This window comes from Triturus cristatus, chromosome 7 (genome assembly GCF_964204655.1).
Source record: "Triturus cristatus chromosome 7, aTriCri1.1, whole genome shotgun sequence".
In the NCBI taxonomy this organism is placed as follows: domain Eukaryota; kingdom Metazoa; phylum Chordata; class Amphibia; order Caudata; family Salamandridae; genus Triturus; species Triturus cristatus.
The window spans coordinates 1,161,477,241-1,161,495,513 of record NC_140590.1 but is presented as its reverse complement, the minus strand read 5'-3'; the positions used below and the strand labels follow the sequence as shown (position 1 = coordinate 1,161,495,513).

The 18,273-nt window shown below is 46.6% G+C and overlaps 1 protein-coding gene across 2 annotated transcripts in view; it reads left to right on the top strand.

Annotated features, from left to right (window-relative positions):
- TGFB1I1 (transforming growth factor beta 1 induced transcript 1) overlaps positions 1–18,273 on the top strand; it is a 152,652-nt gene that overhangs the window by 53,943 nt on the left and 80,436 nt on the right. For both annotated transcript variants that reach the window (XM_085618413.1, XM_085618412.1), the window contains exon 2: positions 17,330–17,514. In XM_085618413.1, coding sequence (XP_085474539.1) covers positions 17,330–17,514 — 185 coding nt within the window. The remainder of the gene's footprint in view (positions 1–17,329; positions 17,515–18,273) is intronic.

Genomic DNA, 18,273 nt, shown 5'->3' with positions numbered 1-18,273 from the left:
GTCTGTAGATAATTAGCCACTGGCATGTGCTGTGAATGAGGACGGTATCCCATCAAATTTACCCATTCTTTTTTGTTCAATGTTGTTAAAGGATATTGACTGATTCCCCAGAAAAACCCAATAATCCCAATGCAAGCAGAAGTCACGAATCTTGGGACAGTGCCACCTCAGGTGGGACATAGTACTCCACTCTTCACACTCCCTCCAAACATCTCCTTCAATCCTGTGGTGAAAAATAGCAACACATACAAATGTTACATGACTTCTTTATATATTGAGGATTTTGCTACTGTTGTTCAAATAATGTGCCACATTTCTTCTATCTTCTTGGAATTCAGTTCTATCTCCCATTTTTCCATATAGGCCTGCTTAACTGTCTGTTTATCTTGCTTAAATTGGCATAAAGGGAGTCTCTAATTTCTTTGGTAAGAGCCTTTAAGGGTGTCTTTCGTCTCCCACCGTTTCTTCTGCTAGCACTAGTCCTGGCCTATTGTATCAGCAGGAGTCAATGGTTCACGCTTTTTACTATAAACAGGTGGGTCGGCACTGGTACGTGAATGATTGCTGATGGTCACTGTTGCCTATGATAGGCTTATTAATGTTGGTAGGTGGCGTGTGGTGACAATCACTCGTTGGTTCTTTTTGCAGTGTTGTTAATGAGTGTCTGTAAGTGGAGCTTTGACAGTGATTACCACACATGCCAACAGTCCGGATTTAGGCGGGAGACTCCCAATTTCTTTAAGCCCAAAAGGTCTTTATTAAGGCTGTTTCTCACCTAATACCTCCCCCACTTCAATGTAAATCACAAGGGAAAATACATTTCCCCAGTTTCTTTTTCAAACTCTTCCTCGCTGCAGTTGCAAAATGTTGACATGTATGGATTACTCAAATTTATCATAGCCTTTTTCATTAGCGCCCGTTGATGACAGCGTGATAGTAATCGCTGCAATGTGTGGTGCTTATCTCAGTGCTTACCCGAAACTCTATGTGAATGGGTGACAGTGATCTCTCCTTGAGGGTTATGGAGTAATTGGTGTTTGTAGAAGAAGGAGGGATGATGATCATTTCTTATAGTGTTGTTACTCAGAGGGTCCGATTCACAAAGGTAAAACTAGACCTGAAGTCTAAATTAGACCTGAATCTAACGTTAGACCTTAAGTCTAAAGTTAGACTTCAAGTCTAAAGTTAGATTTCAGGCCTAAACTTAGACTTCAGGTCTAAACTTAGAATTCGGGTCTAAACTAAGACTTCAGGTCTAAACTAAGACTTCAGGTCTAAACGTAGACTTCAGGTCTAAACTTAGACTTCAGGTCTAAGTTTACCTTTGTGAATCGAGCCCACAGGCTCTTGATGAAGCTGTGTTGGTGATCAATGATTGGTGCTCAGGTTAGTGTTATACAGTGTTAGTAGCTGAAAATGTGACACTAAATATTGTTGGGTGCTTAGTGTAGTTCTGTAGGAGTCTGCAGGCGAAGCTGCACTGATGGTCACTGTTCTGTGTTTTTGTAGTGTTGAACGGCATCTGTCTTGTGAAGATGGTAACTGGTGTGTGATTTTGATTGTGACAATGAATGATGTCTTTCTGGATAAATGTGAAATTCGTCACAGGTCAGGGATATCAGCATTGTTGGTTCAACGTCTGTAGATGAAATGTAAATTTCGACAACAATCACAGGTTATAATTTATTATGCATGTATTATTCGATGTCTCGAGGCTGATAGCCTCCCTGTGGCACTACACACAATGCGTGATCCCACAGCTTTTAAGAAAAAAACTAAAGACCTGGTTCTTTCGACGAGCTGCATAGGTCATCGCTGTAGGTGCCGTTATGTCTGCCTATCGCCAGGATAATCCTTGGAGTAGCAGCGTGCTGTATAAAGCACAATAACATAACAGAGGAGCATATTATCAAGACAGGCGAAAAATTATCACCGCTTTAGCGGCAGAAAACTGCCACTAAAACGGCGATAATGGGCTTGATAATGTGCTCTATGGAATTCCAATTGAAGCCCATGTTAGATGTGAAGGACGTCTAACATGGGCTTCAATTGGAATTCCATAGAGCATATTATCAACCCCATTATCGCCGTTTTAGCGGCAGTTTTCTGCCGCTAAAGCGGCAATAATTTTATTGCCTGTCTTGATAATATGCCCCATAGTGAGACGATGGTCACTGGTTGTTCTAATCACATCGATGATGGTCTGGTTTCTGTAGTTGATGGCATGTTGATGGTTACTGATTGGAGTTTATTATACTATTGCGTCAGTGTCTAAAAGGCAAAAGTGTGATGACAATCGCTATTTTGGTGCTTACTAAAGTGTAGTTGAGTCCCTGCCTGTAAAACGAAGAGGTGATGACGATCATTGGTTGGTGATTATTGTTCATTGAGTCTGTAGGGGAAGGTGTTCAGGGGATGTTGCTAATTATGCCCTGCTGGTCAGTGCCTGTAGTTGAAGAATTAACAATGATCACAGTGCAGTGCTCATTGTTCTATTCTTGGATTAGGGTCTGTAAGTAGGTTATTCTAGTGCTTTTATTTTAGTTTTCGTGGACCATATCTGACAGCGATCACTGGTAGCTGCTAATTATAGAGTCTATAAAGCGCTGTTTTGAAGCTGTCCCTACGTGAGTTTAAGGCAGCCTTGTTGATGAGTATCTCTAGATAAAAATACAATGATAATTACTGGTTTGTGATTATAAGAATGTTAAGGTGTCTGGGATTGGTGGTCGTGTCCAGGAAGGATAGTTATGGAAGGGGATCAGACACCGTTCTGACCCTCAAGGAGAAGGTGTTTTGAACCAACCAAAGCAAGGCTTACATGCAAGGACGACACAGGGCCTTATTTGAACATGGTATGGAGCTAGCAAGTCATAGAACTGGGGTTGAACTTCTACACAGCCAGTATGGGGCGTGAGCCTCTGTGTGGGGCGCCCAGGTGCGTGTTCCTTCAGCCAGACCAACGAGGCTGGTGATGGACCTGTGCGGACCTCCACTCCAGAATGGAGGCTTGTGGGTGCCAGCGAAAGGCAAGGTGGTCGTGAAACAAAGGTGAAACAATGTGGACTTATGCAGGGGGTGTGCTTTCTATGCAGTCTTCTCTCTGCTCACCTGCATTAGGTCGATCTTAGGGCTGCTGTGCCCCTGCCTCTCATCAGGAGTACAGAGGGCTGCTTTCCGCTCTTCGTCACTGTCTCCTGACTCCGTGGGCTGGCTAGGGAGGTCAGAGACAGCGGCACTGTAGGCAAACAGGTACACATCTCGTCAAAGTGCTGGAGCCTGGCTCCAGCTTCTAGTCACAGTTCTTGCTGGCTAGGCTACAGCCCTCTGCCAATCCGATTGGATGGATCTTTATAGTATATGGGTGGGAGCGTATGTGACACCGGGCCGTGCACTCTCCAGGAGATAGCTCTTTTTAGAAGCTCTGTGTATTTTCCTCCATGAAGGAATTGAGGCCAAAGGAGGAAAAGAGAAAAATATGAAGTGGGGTATGAGCTGAGCACATTGTTTCTCTGTGGACAGCATCCTTCAGTCATTACATTCAATTTTAATTCAAACAAATGTACAGGATCCTCTGAAGGCAAACCTAGTGACGCGTGTACCAAAGAGGATGGCTATCATTCCCATTTCTTCACTCATATATTGGACTTCAGTGACATGAGGGTAGTAGACCACACCATGGGAACCACCACTGCACTGCTAAACAGTAGAAGGCAGACACCAGCCAGAACTTCTAGTAAGGTATGAAATGGGTACCCTTTGATACTAATGGCGTGGGGGACCTGTTTAGGGTCTCCTCTCTGCCAGAATACACCAAAGATGTCCCCGAGAAGCACTAGAGTGTGAGTTTGTGGGGCCCCTTGAAAAATGGTCCTCTTACACATGACACAAAAAGATAAACTACGTGGGAACTTCTGGGGCAAAGTATCCATTGTAGAGATAGAAAAGTTGGCACAGGTTGGGAACTTTCATCCTCACACGGCGAAGGGCATTAAAAGCCTGCTCCTTTGTTTTTGGCCCTCAGCCTTGGCTTGGGTCAATAACGCTTCAGCAGTTCTTTACTGGCTGGTGATGCCCAGAGTGGAGACCCATAAGGCTATATTATAGCCTAATTGATAGTGGAATCTTGGTGGAAGTCAGCCAAAAATATACATTACTGCTTATTATAGCACTGGTCGATTAGTGTTTTAAGTGAACGAGTGATGAAGAGAATGATCATGCATTGTTTTTCTTAAACCATTTAGCCATTCGAAAGAGCTAAATGGCTTTAGTGAATAAGTACAAGGGTTTTGCGGCATCAACCTGGAGAGTCAGTTTCTGTGCACCCATTGGAAGTGGGTGTCCAGATATTGTCTGACAACCAAAAGTCATCATGGAGCTCTCTCATGCCACTGTGTGCCAATGTTTTGTCGAACCGCAGTGCAAATTCAGTGCTTCCTTTGCAGAAGGAGTGAGTCTGTGTTTGCTCTTCTTGGGTCGGGATTAACCGCATGTAGGGTTGTCTAGCTGAGTTCGGCTTCTCTGTGCTTCATCTCCATGAAGTTACTGCCTATAGGGGCTGTCAGAACAAGACATTGCATTTTACATATATGTGTTGCATCATGGACATAATTTAGGGGTCGCAGCTGAGACCCATGGTCTTCCCCCTTACGACCTCTGGCACTGCCTTTGCGACCCCTAGACTCAGAAGTGTCAACATCAGTACCAGGAACACAGGGACAGCTCCACATTCCTTATTTTCGGCTCATTTTTCTTTATTCTAATTGTGAATAATATTCAACGATACACTATTAGTGTTATACAAAAAAAGGAGCACACTTAGGTGGAATGGGACCTTTGGTGGCAGCTGTAGTAATACCAATGTTTTTAAATGTATGTTGTGTGTGCTTGTGGGTGAGAGTGTGTAAATATGAGAGTGTATGGGTGAGCATGTGTCTGTGTATGTAAGCATGTGTGTGTGAGTGAAAGTGAGTGAGAGTCACTGACAAGCAGTGAGTGAGATTGCGTGAGACTTAGGTTCCGATGTACTATTCTTTGACACAAGGCAATGCTGCATCAAAGATGCTGCTCTGCTTTGCGTCAAAGGGAAAGAGAAAAATGCACAATATGTACCAAGATACGCCACTCCACTCTATGGCACTTACTCATCTCTATGGCACTATACTCTACTCCGTGACACTTTAATCCACTCTACAAGACTTTACTCTACAACCCTCCACGCTATCTCACTCCACTCTATGCCACTTACTCAACTCTATGGCACTATACTCTACTCCGTGACACTTTAATCCACTCTACAAGACTTTACTCTACAACCCTCCGCGCTATCTCACTCCACTCTATGCCACTCTACTCCACTCTGTGTCACTACACTCTACGACACTTCTTTCTGTGTCACTCTCCACTCTATCCACTCCACTCTATGGCACTTACTCAACTCTACGGCACTATACTCTACTCCATGACACTTTAATCCACTCTACAAGGCTTTACTCTACAACCCTCCACGCTATCTCACTCCACTCTATGCCACTCAACTCCATTCTGTGCCACTCCACGCTACGACACTTCTTTCTGTGCCACTCTCCACTCTAGCCACTCCACTCTATGCCCCCATTCCAATCTTGACCCCTCCACTCTATGCCCCCATTCTACGCTCCTCCACTCTGTACCACTCTACACCACTCCACTCCATTCTATAATACCCCACTCCACTCTGCTCTACTCTACTCTATGCCACTTTACTCCCCTCTGAGCAACTCGACCCCTCTCCGCTCTCCTCTATGCAACAAACCTTTAGCCACGCTGAACAGCAGCCACGTTGTTGTACCACATGGCTGAAACACATTGTTGGTAAAGCCAATAGCTCTTGCATAGGTGAGACCTATTGGATTTGCCAGTGCTTGTTTTTCTTAAGCAGCCCATTAGTGCTTCCAAACTGCTGCATTTTGCGCTTTCTCTCGTAGATTTTTCTTGGTGTTCCAGCACTCAGCAGTAGAGGCCTTCTCTCAGCAGTATCTTAGAAGTGCAGTAGGCCTCCAGCACTGTGCACACATCAGTGCCCTGCCAGTGCGACTGACTGCCCCAGGGGGTGCTTCCTCCACCGTTGATGGCACTTCCAGATTTCCAGGAGCCAGGCAGAGGAAGTCTCCATCATTGACACTTACCCAACACTTTTCTGATGAAAAATGCCCTTGCCATTTTAGGCAATGTATTTACATAAACAAGTGCTGTAATTTACGGACAGTAGCGCGAACCAATAAATCTTTCACTGCCGCTGTGACGACGTCCCTAATGGATTACCTTGTGACGCCAGGAGGGGGAAGGGAGAAGCAGGACGTTGTCAAAGGGGGGGGGGGGGGGGCTGAAGGGGCTAGGGCTGCGCCTAAAGTGGCGTTTCTAAAATCAAAGCACGTCTCGTGACTAGGGAATGGCTCTGCAGATAAACTAATCCCGTCGTCATGCACAGACACTACTGGGACAGGCGGTGGCATTCCCACAAGGACCCGTGCGATCAGCTGTCATGCGCACACGCATACCTCGATGACGGACCGTCGCATCCCCGGAGTGGGGCGGGGGTGGTGGAGTGGGGGAGAGAGAGGGATATATATATATATATATATATATATATATATATATATATATCAGGCGCGCAACACCCATTGGAATCAAAGGGCTTCAGGCCATATCCCCCCCCCCCCCCGTCGTGTGTGGCAGCCCGGGATGAGACAGCTTCCCGGGCACACACACAGCCGCACCCGAGCACTTCACAGGTATTTAAAAGACCATTTGCATGTTAATGAGGCCAATTTTTTCTTAGCCCCCCCCCCCCCAAATTTGGCTCTAGTTGCGCCTCTGATATGTATATATATGTATATATACACACACACACATATATATTCGCACACATAACGAGTAATAAGAGATCTGCTCCATCAAAAACAAACATATTAGAAGCAGATTGGGTCGCCTACTGTTTGGCCTTGGAAAGAGTTTGTGCGCTGTGACTAGGGCTGACACTTTTCCAAGAGAAAAACACTGGTTTATTGTCTTAAGTATCTGCAAAGGCCAGGACATGACACTAAATTGGACTTTAAACAAAATCTTCTGTCTTCATTTGTAACATGACTTTATGTCTTTGTTCACTTTAATTGTTGGTCGTGGGTCATTATTGCAGCTTAGAACACATTTAAAAGTCTTTTCTATTTTTTTTTGGTGTTTGAAGTGTGTAGGGAGAAGGGCTGAAAATACCATTGTTAGGGAATTTCGCTTATTTTTGCAACGGCCAGATATAAAACCCAGTCAGGTGGCAACCCTACAGGAGTGGCACATGCATGTAAGAGCAGTGGGGCAGAGTAGGGGGGAAGTCGAGAGACGACAATGAGGTCAAATTAAATTTTAAAAAAAAGAAAACCATTTACCTTGCGCTCGCCGCATCGCCGACTCAGCAGTGCAGCGAGCGCACAGTTATTGTTTTTCTTTTTTTTTAATTTAATTTTACCTCGTCATCGTCTGTCGACTCCCCCCCCCCATCCCGACCCACCGCGCACTGCTCTTACCTGCACGGGCTGCTCCCGCAACCCTAACTGGGGCAATTGCACCGGTTGTGACACATCACTGTTGTGAACCAGTTGCCACTTCTTGGGTAACATTCCAACACTCCTGCTGCTTGTTTGACTGGATTCTCGATCTTTGCTAATTCTTCCATACCTGGGTATTTTGTTAGAAGGGTCTTGCACATCACATCCGCTTATGATGGAGCCTTCATGAACCCTGCTGCCATGTTCACTTGCTTTCCCATCCTTTCCTCTGCCTGTGTGTTCTGTTGTTTTACAGTTTGGATTCTTTACAAACGAGTCTTTCCTCAGCGCCATTTTGGTTATTTCCTGGTGGATTTTGGGCAACTTTCCATGTCTTAAGGTGAGGTCACTGATTCCTGCAGGAGGCATTACATAAGGCAAGTATGGGTGGCATCAGTTTTGCAACGCAACACCAAGGTTGGACTGGGATCAAAAGTTAGCCTGGGCAACCTAAAGAAAAAGTGGCCCACATTTGCGGATTGTGTCTTTTCTCAAAACACTGCTCCAGTTTTTTAAGTAGAACAAGCATTGGCATAGCCAATAGGTCTCGCCTTTGGGACCTTATAAGTGTTTAGCCATAGCTGTTGGCACATGTGGAGGATGGTTGCACTTGAGGCAAAAGCGCACGTAAAGCATCAGGCATGCTCGTGGCATTGCGCTATATTGATGCATCCCTTGAAGCGCAAAGCAGGTACCCTTCACAAGAGCAGCAGGGTCTGCGTGAAAAGTAAACAACTGAGGTTGGATGTCATGAGGTAATTGAGGGGGTGGGCGTGGACGACCCCAGCACTGCAGGTTGTGCTACACTGACATAGTGAGACTGCCCAATGCTCATTGTCACCGAAATATTTAGTGCCTGAGCGGTTCGTACTTATTAGCATCTTTTTAGCGCGTTAATGTATCATTTGTTAATGTATCATTTGTGGGAACTTTTAACGGATCCTCAAGCGGACAGTAAACTTGCAGAAACTCAAACGCATCCCCCAGTACAGCGTGGTCTGTTGGGAGCCAAATTATTTATGTCACACTTCGTACTACATTTGTCTCTTTATGCGCACTACATATAATACGTGTGACTGTAAGCCAAATCAGTGTATCAACCTTGGAAGGATGGATGACTGGTTTGGCCTTGCCCAGATTTGAACTTGCAGCAGGTGTCAGCTGAGAGCGGTTAACTCGCTGATCCCTCTTGCCTTCTGAATGGTTTAAAGAAATGAATTAGAAGCCTTGTCAGGGGTAGTAAGCTCTATATAAATGCAAATACACTACAATACAATTAATCGCTCCCTATATGGAAAGCAGTGACTGCACCAGTGAGCCTGGTGTAGTTTTCAGGAGTGGCTGGTGATGGTGCACTCTGATCAGACCGGTGCCAGGGCGGCTATTGAACCCCCTTTAATGCTCAGGTTTCAACACGGAAGCCGAAGGGGGATGGGTGGGGTGGGGTAAACGAACTCGTGGTTACTACTATCAGTAAGATGGCATTAGCCTGTAATTACCTGCGGCTGTTGGCGGGGTTCCCTGCTGGGAGAGGCAGATGTAGCGCTTACAGAAGGCACGCTGGTGACATTGCGCTATATTGATGCATCCCTCGAGGCGCTAAGGAGGTACCCATCCCAAGAGCAGCAGGGTCTGCGTGAAAAGTAAACAACTGAGGTTGGATGTCATGAGGTAATTGAGGGGGTGGGCGTGGACGACCCCAGCACTGCAGGTTGTGCTACACTGACATAGTGAGACTGCCTAATGGCAAGCAACTCCCACGAACAAACAATCAGGAAGTGGGATAAGGGAGGGGGGTAGGGCACGTCGCGCGCACTAAGGCGGAGAGAGGCACGCAGGCTGGCAAATGGTGTGCACTTTCGTGGCTGCTTTGATGTTCTCAGTGTCCGCGCGGCTCTCTGAGAACATCAAAGTGGCCGCGAAAGTGATCACAAAGTGTGACAGTGCCAGGCTTTATCTTTGTGCAAGAGGCTGCCACCAAGTATTTAGAGGATGTGAATGGGTAAAGGATGCCTGAGGTCGAGGTAGGAATCCCTTGCTTAAGGACTGGTAGAGACGATATCAAAGTGAACGCTCAGAGGGACTGTGACCACATATAATTGAGATGGTGCAGAGGGAATAGGATTTGCCCACACAAGGGACATGGTTTAAGTGGTAGAGCTAACAAGAGAGAAACAGATATTGGGTAAAACGTGGCATAGAGAGAGACAGAAATGGAAAGAGAGAGGGGAATACCAACAAAGGGAAGAAAGTGACAGTCAGTAAAGTGAAACAAGCAGGAAGTGGGATAAGGGAGGGAGGTAGGGCACGTTGCGTGCACTAAGGTGGAGAGAGGCACGCAGGCTGGCAAATGGTGTGCACTTTCACGGCCGCTTTGATGTTCTCAGTGGCTCCAGGGCTCACTGAGAACATCAAAGCGGCCGCGAAAGTGATCAGCAGGCTGACAAATGGTGCACGTGCCCCGCACACATGCATTGTAGCTGGAGGCCTGAAAAAGCCACTAGTTAGCACTTCCAAAACCCGCTTACTAAAACTCTCGCCAGAGCAGCGCTAAACGCGCTTGCTCAGGCGAGACCTAATAAAAAGGAGAGGGGTTCCTCTAAAAGAGCCATGTTTTCTTAACTTCACTGAGATTAAAAAAAAAAAAAAAAATTGTGAGGGCTAATTGTGCACGGATTCATTCACAATGGTGAACCACACCTGAATATAAGTGAGGCCACTTCTGCTCAGGCCCCTGCTCAATCTGCATACATTAATATGCCGGGCCCAGCGAGAGACTGGAAATGACACCTCTGCCCTGTGGGTTAAAGGGAGGTAATAGCGGCACATCTGCCTCCGGAAAGGCCACTCAAGCCACCACTGGGCTGCTGGCGGCATCTGAACAGCACAGACACAGCCCAAATCAGCCACCACGCTGGCCAAAACAGTAGCCCACTGCTGCAACTCCGATACCAAGCCATCACATTGACCCTTGCCTGAGTGCCTGCCTTACCAATCCGACCCTGCGGGCAGTGGCGTAGGGAAACCCCCACTTTCGCAGCTTAAGTGGGGGTTGTGCCAGGTTGATAAACCTGGCCCCACTAAAACATGAATTAGTTAATTATGGGCCTCCTCTGTCTGCAGAGAAAATGCTCATAAATAAGACTTTGATAGAGGGCTGTGGGCCATGGCTGATAAGTAAATTTTCGGAAATCGAAAAAGAAAAATGGTGAGCTAGGGAAAAATAACGAATTACAAATAGAAAAAGTAAGAACGAGAGAAAACCAAGAAAGAAAAAATAAGCATGAGAAATAAAGCTGGAGAGGAAGAAAGAGTAAAGAACATGAGGATTTGGGAAGCGTGATAGGAAAGAAGAAAGAAAAGGTATATGGCATGCAGTCGCGGCCGGCATGGCTTGCAGGTGGGGGGCGGGTGGGCGCACAGAGAGCGGGGTGGTGAGGTGGGTCACGCTGGGGGGGTCGCGGGGGAGGTGGCGTAGGGGGGTTTAATAAAAGAAACAAGCATTGGCTTAGCCAATAGGTCTCGCCTTTGGGACCTGATAAGTGTTTAGCCATGCAACAGTTGCATAACTAAATACTTATAAGGTCCCAAAAGCGAGACCTATTGGCTATGCAAAGCGACCGCGAAAGTTAAAGTGATCGCGATCGGGATCACAATCAAACATCAAAGCAGCCGTGCGGCCACGAAAGTGAAAGTAATTGCGGTAAAGCGCAGCGCGCGCGCCCACGCACATGCACTGTAGCTCTAGGCTGGCCTGGTAGCACTTTTTGGAGCCCTCTCAATAAGTCTCGCCAGACCAGCGCATGCGCTGGGTCAGGCGAGACCTAAAAAATAATTTAAACTTACCTTGAGGGCGGGACCCACGTCTTCTCGGCTCCTGCTCTCCTGTCTCCGACAGGAACAGGAATCAGGCAGCCAGGCTCCCTCCCCATAACCAATCACAACTCTGCAAGCAGCGTTGTGATTGTCGGGACAGTGCCCAACCAGGGGCTTATGGGGCGGGCATGTTCTCCATGCAGGCTGCAATGCAGCATGCATGGAGAAGGGCAGAGTGTGCATGACTCGTTTGGGCGGCCAAAGATAACCGCCCAAACAGTCTTTGCGCACTTAGGAGAGGGCACACCACTCCTCCCCTGCCCTGCTCAGAAAGCAGAGCAGCGCTGCCCACCTGCACGCCCGCAACGCAAACATAAACTGGCAATAACTAAAAGTTATTACCATTTTATATTTCTGCTTCTCGCACTGCGAGAAAGCAGTGGGGCGACTCTCCTCCCCCATAGCGGAGGAGCCACCCCTGATGGTATGATGGATGAGTGAAAGGAAGGAATGTTGAAAAAGAGTTCAATTGAGGATGGAATGGTGAAATGAAGACTAGATAAAATGTGAAAGAATGAAGCAAAGGTAGAAACTATCAATAGGTGAGAGTTCATAGAAGGAAGCATAGAAAAATAGACAGATGGGTGAAAGGATGGAGGAAGGAAGAGTGAATGGGTGTGTGGACAGAAAAAGAATGGATGTAGGGATAGAAAAATGGATGGATGGAAAGTTGATGTTATGGAGAGGTGAGCATATGAATGGAGATGAAAGGATGAATGTACATATAGATAGGAGGAGGATGAAAGGCTGAGGGCTACTGTTCTAAGGAAGATTAGAATTGCTCATTTTGCATGCTCGCATGAGTTGAGGTATTGTTCAAGTGGAGGGATTTAATTTTCTGACTACCCACGGGCCTGAGGGACTCTACCCAAGGGGTACACCAGTGCCATCTTCCCTTCGCTTTCACCACCACAGACCGCTCCATGGAAAAAGAACCAGAGGCCCAAGTTCTATGGCTGATATGTGGCTGCCGCGTCTCTCGCAGGGAGACATAGTTGACGGACTACAGCTTGGCACTATTCCCATGCGGGCACCCCTTTACCCCCCTTTCAACAAGTGCCTCTCTTTCCCCAGCCTCTTCCCCTCATTGACTTGAGACTTGTCACCCACATCTGGTTACGCCCGGTGGTTTATTTATCTGTCACCTAACGGTACTCCCAGCTCTTCTTGAGCGCCTGCTTTGAACTGCAAGGTGCCCCCTTTATAGCTGTTTGCTCCCGGTGTGCAGGGCTGGCTTTAGTGCTCGCGGCGCCCGGAGCGACAACCACTTTTGGCGCCCCTATGCCCCATGACCTCCTCCTTGGACTCTCTCACTACCACCGGGCAAAAGTCCCCCTCATCTCTCCAATCATAAGATATTGCTAAGCACAGCAGTCCCCTTAGGTCAACGCCCCTCCACATGTCAGTGCCCAGTGCGGCCGAACCAGTCGCACTGCCCTAAAGCCGGCCCTGCCGGTGTGTGTCCTTATGTAATTTGCTTGTTATCAGATCAACCACCTTGGGCAATTCTTGGTAAACAGAACATGGACATCTTAAGGATTTTGGGGCCCTAGATCAAATGTATTTTTGGTGCCCCCTGTTCAGAACAGCTTTGAATTTATGATCCAGTTTCACCTCTCTCATGCCTTCTTTGGTCAGGTCACTGACAGACAGCGTACAGGCACGCGCCTCAAAATTCCAAATGTTTTCACATCTAATATTCAGGGTTAGTGAGATGTTTTCTCAATATTGTAACACAGCCGCAGCTCACTAATATTTCTGCAAATAATTTCTGAGACATCCTCCCATTTCTCATGTGTGAGGCACTGTTTTGATCTAAAATAAACTTTTATATGGATGTTGTAAAAACATAAACATAACGTTTATCTGCAAAAGGTCTGTCTTAGACTCTCACACATCAGCCAAATTAAAATAAATTAAAGGAAAACGATATTTAAAACAATCTGTTAAAGAATTATTCTAGGTCGTCGGGCAAGATTCTGCAGAAGAGAGCTGGCTCTATCAGGGGGCCCCTTGAAAGGCAGGGGCCCTGGGCCAGAGCCCTCTTTGCACATCCCTTAAAACGTCTCTGGGTCGATATGTGTGATACACGTCCGTGCAAGTGTTTTATTGAGTGTGGTGGGTTGCTTGGCTATTGCGTTTCCCAGTGTTCCATTTATTTGTGACACAATAGCACAGCTGGACTGGGAACCAAAATCGATTCTGGCAAACAGCTGTGCCGACCCCCGGGGAGGGGGGATATGGGTAGGGTGACCAGACGTCCCCGTTTTCCCAGGACAGTCCCCGTTTTTGGAGAAGTGTCCCCGTGTCCCGACACTTTTCTCCAAGTGACTCAAATGTCCCCGTTTTCAAGCAGTGTCCAGGTTAAACACAGAAATGTCCCTGTTTTTCATTGTTCCGGTTAAGCATGCACGCGCATGCTCTCTTTACACTGTTTACGGCATGTGTTGTCACTGAGGTGAGCGCTGTAGCAAGAAGGGAAATCCTTTGAAGAGAGACATTTTACACGCAGCGCCACCTACGTCCTCGTGCCAGCCAAAGTTTCTACTTTGGATAAAACAATATTTCTTCGTCCTGTAGCTAGTATTCATAGCCATACAAACTTTTCAGTAGCCCTTATGCATACCGTGCAAGGATTAATGCATTGCTCATTGCATGTTTTATTCCTAACCAATTGAGGCATGCTCTGTGTTCTCCATATCAAAGCTATGACTTGATCTTTTGACTGACATTTCAGATCACCGCAAATTGTTTAGCTGGAAAGGACTTAAAGGAGCAGCTATAGAAACGAGCATTGATAAAGCTAGTAAATTTGGTATTTGCTAGCCTGTGATGTTTTATTGATGTTTGGCAAATATATGCTATAGTCCTTAAAAGTGTAAATATAATAAAAAGTACTAATGCTGCTGTGTAAAGGAGAGGGTTGCCAATAAAAGACCGCAGATTTGTTGTCTGTAATGCTTCATCTCGGTCTGTGAAGGGACCTGTCATTGTAGTCCTTTTTCTATGTCTATGACAGCTGTCAAATAGCCCTACTTTTATGTCGATGGTTACTGCAAACGGTAGTCCTACTTCTATGTCTATGACCTGTCCCCGTTTTTTGTTTTGAGAATCTGGTCACCCTAGATATGGGGGATGTTAGTGTAAAGCCCCACTCCCATCTCCCCGCTGCCACATTTGTTACAGGGGAGCGATATTGCAGCTATGTGGCAAAACCGAACCCTGGTAACAAAAATGCTCACTCAAGGGTCCAAAACCACGGCCCACTGGGAAACACCCGGTGCCTGCTACGGCCAGTCCAGCCCTGCAGAATAGCATTGGGAGCTATAGTCAACCATTGCTGCAGTCTTTGATGGTATATGGAAAAGCTGCGCAGGTGCCAGGGGCCATCGTATATTTTTTTTTGCAGTTTATATATAGTCCGAACTCGACTTGAAGGCATTGGAGCACCTTACATGAGCAGCAGTTACATTACACAATGACACATTCATTTTTTTTTGGTAGGCACGGGCACATTAAGTGATGTGCCCAGAATCATACCATGTTGAACCGATGCTGAGACTCGAACCTGGTTCCCGAGCTCCAAAGTCAGCGGCCCTGGCCGTAAAGGCCGGATAACCGAGCCCCAGCATTATTCTGGCCGAGGGGCGGGGCTTGTGAACGCGCACGCGCACCAGAGCCTAGCCAGCCTTCCTGCTCATCTCAGTTGAAACACATTCAGTTGCTGCTGCCTGGCAGTGTGACACAGGAAGAGGGGGGGTTGTAGGTGTTACTAAACCATTGCGCCTGCACCACGGGGAGGGGGGGGGGGGGGGGTCTAACTGCTGCGGGCAGTCACGTTTTTAGTAAAGTCGATTGTTTAAGAGAAGTGTGAATGTTTCCTCACTGTCACGTGAGTTCTAACATCTGCACACGAAATGCAGTCTCTGTACTTTTCCCACTTTACAGATTAACCTCTCATTGCTTTTACGAATAAAGGCTAAAAATCACAAACTGAGACTTGAATTTGAACTTTGTATATTGTTGTCACGTTGCCCATTGTCCTGAGTCACACCTTCAGCTAATCCCGGCTTTTCAGTCAACACAATGGTGCATTCCGGGACTTGTAGTTTATATATATAAAAAAAAATCATTGTTAAGTAGTAGCTGAAAATCCCAACATGCAAACTGTTATAGACTAGACAGCTGGGACTGCCAGAAGGAGGCGTGCAAGAAAAGATCACTTGTCCACCATGTTTTTAAATTTTACAAAGAGGTGTTACTGCTTCCTACGCATGTAAAACCAAATATAATCCGTCTTCAACTATTACAAGCACGTGGATTTTTTGATTCACATCATGCTACAAAACTATCACGGACAATGCCATTTGTTTCGATTTTTTTTAAATATTGTGTTTACCCAAACAAATATGTATTTAGTTAAGATGTTTTATGTAAGTAAAACTATTTTCTACTAAAGGTTTTTAACGGGTAAGGCAGGTAGATCAGGGGCAGCGGCAGTGCAAGCTTTTAAATACAACACTTGCAGGTTGGAATATCGGGAGTGTGAGTGGCAGTGGGTGGGATTATACAAAAGTGTGCGAGAGCGTAAAAGAGTGTGTGAGAGAAGGTGTGTGAAAGAGTGCAAGTGTGAGAGTGAGAGAGTGCGTGTATGTGGGAGTATGTGTGAGGTTATGAGTGTTTGTGCGTGTGTAATGCTTGCAAGTGTGCTGCTGGCTTGGTGTACTGAAGGGAATACGTGGCTTGTCGGGGAGGGCACTCATGGCGTATAGTGAGGGGTGTGATCCATGGCAAAGGCCAGACACTGGCATACTGCAGGTAATTGTTGGCATATGGGGGTACCCATAGGAAAATCCTGGTGCTGACGTATTAGAGGTAATTCTTGATGTGGGAGATGGTCCCCAGGGTATTGGAGTACCCATGACAAAATGCAGGCCCTTGATTACAGGAAGTCATTTTTGGGGGGCGACCACATAATATGGCTGAGGTATCCATTGCAAAATCCAGCAACTGGCATATTGTTTCTAATTCTAGGGGGGCACCCATGGCATAATGGGGCTACCCATTAAAACATGCTGGCACTGGCATTTTGGAGACAATTCCTGACATATGGGATGAACCCATGGCAAATTTTGGAAAAAATAGAGTCAGGTCCTGGGAAGGGTCAGGCTTCTCTGGTACACCATGTAATATGCACCATTTCATGAGTTCCCTTTCAGAATCTATGGCTTTTTAGCAAATTTATGTGAAAATGTTAGCTAAAACATGGATTATTTGATCCTATTTGTTTCAGAAATTTCTTGGGGGTGAAAAGCCTGGCTTATTCGCTTCACTTGCTCATTGGAATTTGGGGCAAATATTACACCCCGCCAAATTCAAAGATCAGCCGTCACCACTGGTGAGCTGAATGGGCAGGGAGCACACGGGGCAGTGTAAGCGCAGAGTGGCAACTGTGTGTGCAGGGTGGCCAGGAGCAGAGATCTGGCCATGAAATTAACAGATTTGTCCAATAATACCATTCATAAAATTGCTTACATTTCACAAGTGGATACGCCTACCGCACGCTAAAATAATACATTTGTGTACCTGGCTCCAATTTCAGGTGCCAGTGCTTGTTAGTGGGCGCTGCATGCTCTGATAACCAATTGTTATGTTAAGTGAAGTAAAACTGCTGATGATATGTGCAATTGTGGCTCAGTTACACCCTGGCGGAGAGAGGCAGCCATGCTTCTGTGTGCAAAGTGTCAGGTGTAGCCGACACTTACTGATGGGTGAGATCCTCAGTGGCTGACGGTCCCTGAGTGGGATGCACTGGTGGGTCAGTGCAGAATTGTCCGACAGCCATTGTCATTCCTCTATTCCTTTCTCCGCAGATGCGCTGCTGGCGGATCTCGAGAACACCACTTCGCATGTGTCCAAGCGGCCTGTGCTCCTCACCGACTCTCCCAACGGATCCCACGTGGACATCAGCCACATCAACCAAGTTTCCCACACGAATGGAGTGAGGAAGGACAACATGGAGCAGAGGCCGCTCCCTCCGCCCTACAGCGCCCCACAGGTACGACAACCGGTCACATAACTCGACAAGACGAGCATGGTCTTCTGAGCGAATTTTGTTCTGCTTTTTTATGTGATTCATATTAGACCTGCTGCAAAACACTTAAAAGCTACATGTTAGTGGTGCCAGCAGGTGGCACCACATTTAGGTTCATTGACAAGATAGGCCTCATTCCGTTGGAGCTTGCTTCTACCTCATGGTCTCGCATATTCAGGCTACACAGCACTACAGGGAAGGCGCAGGCTCTCTGCACACTCTCTAGACCGTTATTCCAGAAAGTCAATCAATGTCACTGGCGCCACATCAGAATTGGGTCCTGTCATCTGACCCGCCCTGATCCCGCTCCCTCAATGGCCACAGCATGACAATGTGGGATGAAGAAGGCCTCCCCTCTGATTTACACTCAACCTCCTGGTTAGAGGTCACTCCACCTACTAGACACAAAGAAAGGACAGATGTCCGCTTATGGTCAAGGCTATGGGTTCACAAGCAGCCCCGTCCAAGCTGATAAAAGACCCTTGCAAATGGAGTGGATCACTCGTCCCAACGTCTTGCTGGTGACAATGTTCACAAATCTACCACAGATGTAATGTGGCAGTTTAGCATTTCAGTAAATACCACACTACTAGAAATAGGTGGAACGTGCAAAATATGCAATAATCCGTTTATCACATATTGACCACATTTTTCCTGCCCTTGAAATGAAAGCTGTGTACTATCCCGAGCTGCTCTGCACTAGGAGAAGAGCCATTAAGATGT